This window comes from Marmota marmota, unplaced genomic scaffold (assembly GCF_001458135.2).
Source record: "Marmota marmota marmota unplaced genomic scaffold, marMar, whole genome shotgun sequence".
Taxonomy (NCBI): domain Eukaryota; kingdom Metazoa; phylum Chordata; class Mammalia; order Rodentia; family Sciuridae; genus Marmota; species Marmota marmota.
Genome location: NW_026000153.1, coordinates 25,103,233 through 25,109,232, shown reverse-complemented (window position 1 = coordinate 25,109,232; position 6,000 = coordinate 25,103,233). Strand labels below are relative to the sequence as shown.

The window sequence follows — 6,000 nt, the reverse complement described above, 5'->3', positions numbered from 1 at the left end:
AAAAAAAAAAAAAAAAAAAAAACAAACCTGAGGCTCAGAGAGGAAAACCTGCCCTGAGTCACAAGAAGGGTTCTGACTTGTCCCCTCTAAGACACATTCTCTGCCAGGCCACCACTCCTTTTATATACCCTTTCCTACTGCCTACCTTACACTTTTGTCTCAGTGAGGGAATTCTTCTAGTTTCCTGGGTCTGTTTTTTATATACCTTTGTTCTATTGACCCACTTCCATTGAATAATTTGATGAAATATAGCATCAAATGTATTTCCTTTAATCTATGAATTTTCCCTAACTTTTCATATTGTTTCCTACATACTCCTTTTATTTAATGCTACACACTACAAATTACCTTACAAACAACTTATGATCACATACTAACGCTAGCTCATTTCCTTAAAGAATCACACAGGACAGTCTCTAAATGTGGTCGCCTTGTAGCATGGTTTCTCCTGACATCTGTTTCTATGGGTGGGTCTTCTGGGTCCTCTCACACCTACTTCCTGTCCCCCCACCTCTCCTGTCTGGTGTTTGATGTGACTTCTGGGCTTTTGCAGCCTTTGCTTCCTGGCTCTGAAGAATCACTCCTTGGCCTCCAGTAGCCCACAAGGACCTCTACGCTGCAGATATCCCTGGGCCCACATCAAACAGCTCTTCCTGCCTGGCCACAGAGGGAGGTCAACTGCTACTCTCTAACCCAGCAAAGAGGTTTTCCAGGGTCTTTCAATCTCACAACTCTGAAATTCCTGCTTTCTAAACTTCATCCGGAAAGGAAAACTGGCCTAAAAATCAAGTCACACATGACAAGGGGCACTGAGATGAGCCCCCAAGAAGTGACGAGCCCCCAGGAAGTGACAAGCCCACCCCAACTCCAGGCAAATGCTTGCACTAGTTAAATCTGGGACTGAGCACTGGACTCTGAATGAAGGGAACACCACCCTGGCAGCCAGCCAGCAGTTCCAACTGAGGCTGGGAGATCCTCACCCAGAGGCAATTCCCCTCAGTGCAAAGTTCCTAAGGGAGACATCACCAGGCTATTTTGCAGGTACTTATAATAATGATTTATTTATCTATCCCAAGTGAATTGCATGCTTGTCTCTACTCTCCAGGAATCAGCCTGACTTTCAGTTCCCCAAAGGATGCCCACACTGTGAGGGCTCTGAGGGCATCGTGGAGGCTCCACAATAGCTACAGAGATTTCAGGGTTGAGTCTACCGCTTTCTCCATAAGGACCCAGAGCCAGCTCCTAACTCAGATGACTGGGCTCACAGTATATTGCATGGTCAATGGATAATTTTGGTTCCTGGTCCCTAAGCCCCTTTTTTGGCTATATGAGCATCTCAGGCATGAGCATTTTGGTTTATGCTCAGAGTAAGTGGGAAGAACACTACTCCCATTGCACTGGGTGCATCAGGGACTAAACCAATGAGGAAACCCTGGGGCAACCCCACATTAGTTATTCATATGTCACTAATGCAAATTTTTACTGTGTATATGTACCATCAGTGTCTTAATGTTTTTATTTAAATTAACCTTTCAACTTACATAAATGTGTTTTGAAAGTCTATGGGAACACCAGTATCACTTAACAGTAAATCAAAGGTAATCTTAAAAATAACATCCATTAAAAAACTGTGTGATCATCTGAATCTCAACTTGGGGAAATTCTGCAATGATGTATGTGGCTGTCTTCGCAGAACAGAAGAATGATGGACAGGTGTTAAATTTCTCTTCCCATCTACCTTCCCACACAAGAGTAGCCATTTACTAAAAGGGAGAAAAGAATTTATAAATGTACTCATTCTCTGCATTCATCTACACCATATGATTTTAGCCACTATCCTTATTTACTTGAGCCAGAAGGTACAGCTAAATTAAAAGACAGTCATTATACCCAAAGTAAACTTTGTTTCTAGGACACATGAAAACATACAGGAAGTTTCTCAGTTGTTGTGTCAGGATGTCCTATAGAAAGACATGCAGTGAGGGCTTATGGAGCTAAGATATATCCATCCAGCCTCCCTGACTTCTGTATCTTTGTACCTTCATGACATGATTTTGTATAAGTAGGTGCTCTTATATCACAGATTTATCTTTTTTCAAAAAAGAAAAATTACTATTCCAGGGAACTAATGACTCATTAGCTCATGAGAACATGGTATAGTAGAGTGAAAACTAATCTTTGAGTCAGACAATGAGTTTAATTCTGACTCCACCATTTGACGTTGGTGAGTTCACTGAATTTCTCTGGGCCTCTGTCTTCTTGTAATGAGAAAAGGAGGACAAAGTTTTCTAAACATGAACAGTAGCATGTATAAGTTAACTAGTAAAGTGATTTCAGAAGGTTCCATACCCATCCCTTTAGGGAAAATGTATGTAAATGTTTGCTAACTTAGATAATCTATATTTTTTCCTTTAACATTAAAAAAATTCCCATCTGTCACTTCCTATTTCCAGTTAAATATGCCACATAAGAACTAGAGATTAGAAGGATAAAATAAAATGGCCCAGATGAGACTCCTTCTAATCCAAAGCTCCAGAGAAAAGAATAGCCCTATTGTTATAACACATAAAATATGTAATTTTCATTATCTACAACCAATAAAATTTAATATTCCTGAAAGTGCATCAAGAACAGAGGAGCGTGATGGAGACATATCCCATGGCAGGGTGGGTGACCCTCACCTCTGCTATTTTGCTGACATGTGGGTCTTAAGGCCATACTGGCCTGTAAGGGTTACTCCTCCTTCATACCAAAGGACCCCATCCTGCCAATCTCTGCACCACTTTTCCTTAACATGATGGCTGAGGGAAAACAGTGAAGAAAAAGACTCATATCTCTTAATCATTGTCTTGGAAGGACATAGAGAGACGAAGGTTTCACAGAAACAGAGCAGGTGACAGCCTGCAGGATGCCAGGACGACCCGACTTACCCACTCCTCTTTCACTCTTGGAATTCTGCTGTCCTCCAGAGGTAGTGGAAAGGTCTTCAGGGACAGGCATGGGCTCGTCACCATCATCCGGAGTGTCACTTACTGGGGGACTCTCCTTTCCTGAGGAGATAAGTAGGAGCTTGAGTTTCTGGCTGTGGCTGTTACCAGCAGGGTGCCTGGGCTTCCCCTTGGTGGCTTGAGAGGGTGGCATAAGGAGGTAGTAATTGGATTGAGTGTTTCCCTATGAAATAATTTTTTCTTTCTAAAAAAGAATATCATTTTGTCCCCTCAACCCAAACACAAAACAAACGTATAAACAAAGATGCAAAAAGGAAAAACAAAAATAGAAACTCGAGATTTCCACTATTAAAGTTACAGAATGGGTATGTATGCACACATACATACATAATACGGGGTGATATATTTTGTTTCTTCAAAATGAACTAGCTCTTAGACATTCTTATGCACATATTTCCATACCAGGGCCCATACCTCTACAGTTTTGCATATAATGGGTACTTCAGGATTTATTTAAATCCTTTTTCTAACTTTGAACTTATATTGCTTCCCATCCTTTTTGATTATTAAACAACACCGATGAACACCTACCAGCCAGTCTTTGTACATATCCCTAATAATTACCACTGTGTAAATCTCCAGAAGTTTTCTGACTGGGTCCAAAGGCATCTACATTTTTAAAGTTCTTCACATGTTTCGATGAAGCTTTCCCCAATAAAGTGGTTCCCTTTCATTCCCCACAAGCCTGCCCCACCCACCCTCATGCTAGGATCCTGCTCAGACCCGTGCATCCTGGGTTTGTTTACTTTCTTTTCAAGAGCCATGAACTCTTTTGACAGCCGCCCAACTTAACCTGGTAGGCAGAAGATGCCTGGAGAGGGATGGAAGGGCTCCGTGCCTACTGGAGCAACAAGTCCCTCCCTGCATGCAAAAAAAAAAAAAAAAGTCTATCAATGAAACTTCACTTTGAAATAGGAATAAAATATAATTCATGAAAACACAAAGGTTCTTCACAATTCACGAAGTATGATTTGCCAAATGAAATTGGGCTTTATAGGATATCATCTTTATTTTGATTAGAATTAAGTTTAGCCAAACCCTCTAGGAATGGGGAACTCTTTCCCATTCTGAGGAATCCAATATTGGGAAGGCATAACCGGTTAAAAAAAAATGCTCTCTACCCATGGAGATTGAAACTCCTATAGCTTCTACCCTTTCAGAGCTAACTTAAACTCCAGTTATAAGGCATAGATTATACCCAAGACATGGCAGAGAAGGACTAAAGCAGATGCAAACTAACCTATCACAGCTGCTTGCAGAAGATCAGTTTGGATGAATATCCTAAAGGAAGTCCAATAGAACAACAACAGATTGGGGTTGTATGCTTGCTGAGCTGGCCACCAGGTTTTACAGGCAATGTGAGCTTCCCACAGAGAAAACCCAGACTTTTACAAAAGCATGTAAATGACAAATCAAATGTTAAAATTTCTAGAAAACATGACTAGATATGGTGTAAAATTTCCTTGTAGGTTTGAGTAAACAACCTCCTACAAGAATTAATTTTAGGGGACTGGTAAGACCAATAAAATCATTCCCAATACATGAAACAACCTTTACTGGAATCTTTAAAATAGAACCTGCACAGGCACCAAGGATATACTTTGGGGAATAATACTGCATTCTCTAGGAAACAGACATCACAATTTAATATTCCAGCTTAGCTGTAATTAGTGCAATTGGCATATTTTCAGAAAGAGCATTATTGGGTATATTTGGATAGCCAATACAAGATGAATAGTTAAAGATAGGGTAGGATTAGAAGAATTTCCCAAAGAAAAACAAAAGGCCAGAGATAAATTGATTGAAAGTGCTCAGGTTACGCAAAAGCCTTGGACATGTGCACTAAGTCAGTACTATTTTCTTTGCCCTAAACAGAAGGCCTTAAAAATAACCATAGTTAAATGTCTTAGTGTTGGTTTCTTCACCTCTTTCATAAATGAGAAAAAAACTCTGAATAGGAGGATGTGGGAGGGATATGAACCCTCTGACTACTTTTACTTTCCTAAGATGGTGACCTAGAATAATGGTTTTCAAACTCTAAGGACTTTAGGAAGGTGGTAAAAGGAATTTTATTTATTTATTTATTTATTTTTGGTAAGAATAGCACCATAATCTCATACAGAACTTTAATATATAAAATATATAAGTATGAACACTTCAGGGTGGGACAGATGGAGTGCATGCACACTGATAGGCTACCTCAGAGGCCCCAGCTTTTCATTTCAAAGACTCACTAAAGGATCAGACAGTGGAGTCTCTGGCCCATGATTTAAAGCGTACAAGGCCAGCCAGGCATGCACTTTCATCTCTGGGATTAATCAGGTGTCATCATTGTGGAATGGGGGTGGAGGCTAAGAAACAACCTTTTGGACTTATCTTTTTATATGATCTTCCCTATAAATTTGGTGTCTTTTATGACCCTCTGGGCCCGTGTAGGTGCTAGAGCACCTAAGAGCCAAAGGACAATGATAAAGAATTGTGACTTAGCCAATGAAGGAATGTCATACTTTTTGCTCAATTCATGCTAAAATGCATCTTTAAAAAAAACTCTCTAATATTACTCTTTTAAAAATTTAAGGGATACATCTGTTAGGGAACAATACTAATTACAGCTTGTGGAGGATGTTCATAATAATAAATGTGCTTCTTAAAACTTATATCTGTCTTAAGTTTCTGCACTGAAATGCCAGCTCTCCAGTGTCCCTGACCTTGTTATCTTAGTACTTTTATTTTTTCCTGCATGGGGGCAAAAAGGAGTAATGAAAACAGTAGGGATCATGATTCTAAAATACCGTGATTTAGAATGATCAATAGGAGCTCCCTATGCAGAAGAAACCACATGGAGAAAAGGGAAGATAAAAAACCTATCTCAGTGCGCCAGGGGCATCATGCAAAAAGGCAGAACCAGAAGGAGCAAAGTTGGATATATTCACATGCCCTCCAAGAGCTTGGTCTTAATTCAGCCTTGCCTCCACTTAACTCAGGGATGGTT

The 6,000-nt window shown here is 40.1% G+C and overlaps 1 protein-coding gene across 22 annotated transcripts in view; it reads right to left on the bottom strand.

The window, feature by feature from the left end:
- Ikzf1 (IKAROS family zinc finger 1) overlaps positions 1-6,000 on the bottom strand; it is a 96,439-nt gene that overhangs the window by 72,201 nt on the left and 18,238 nt on the right. For 21 of the 22 annotated variants that reach the window (XM_048786609.1, XM_048786615.1, XM_048786603.1 and 18 more), the window contains one exon: positions 2,931-3,050. In XM_048786609.1, the coding sequence (XP_048642566.1) occupies positions 2,931-3,050 (120 nt within the window). Of the gene's footprint in view, positions 1-2,930; positions 3,051-3,801; positions 3,870-6,000 lie in introns of those variants that run through there. The other variant, XM_048786604.1, reaches the window with a different exon arrangement.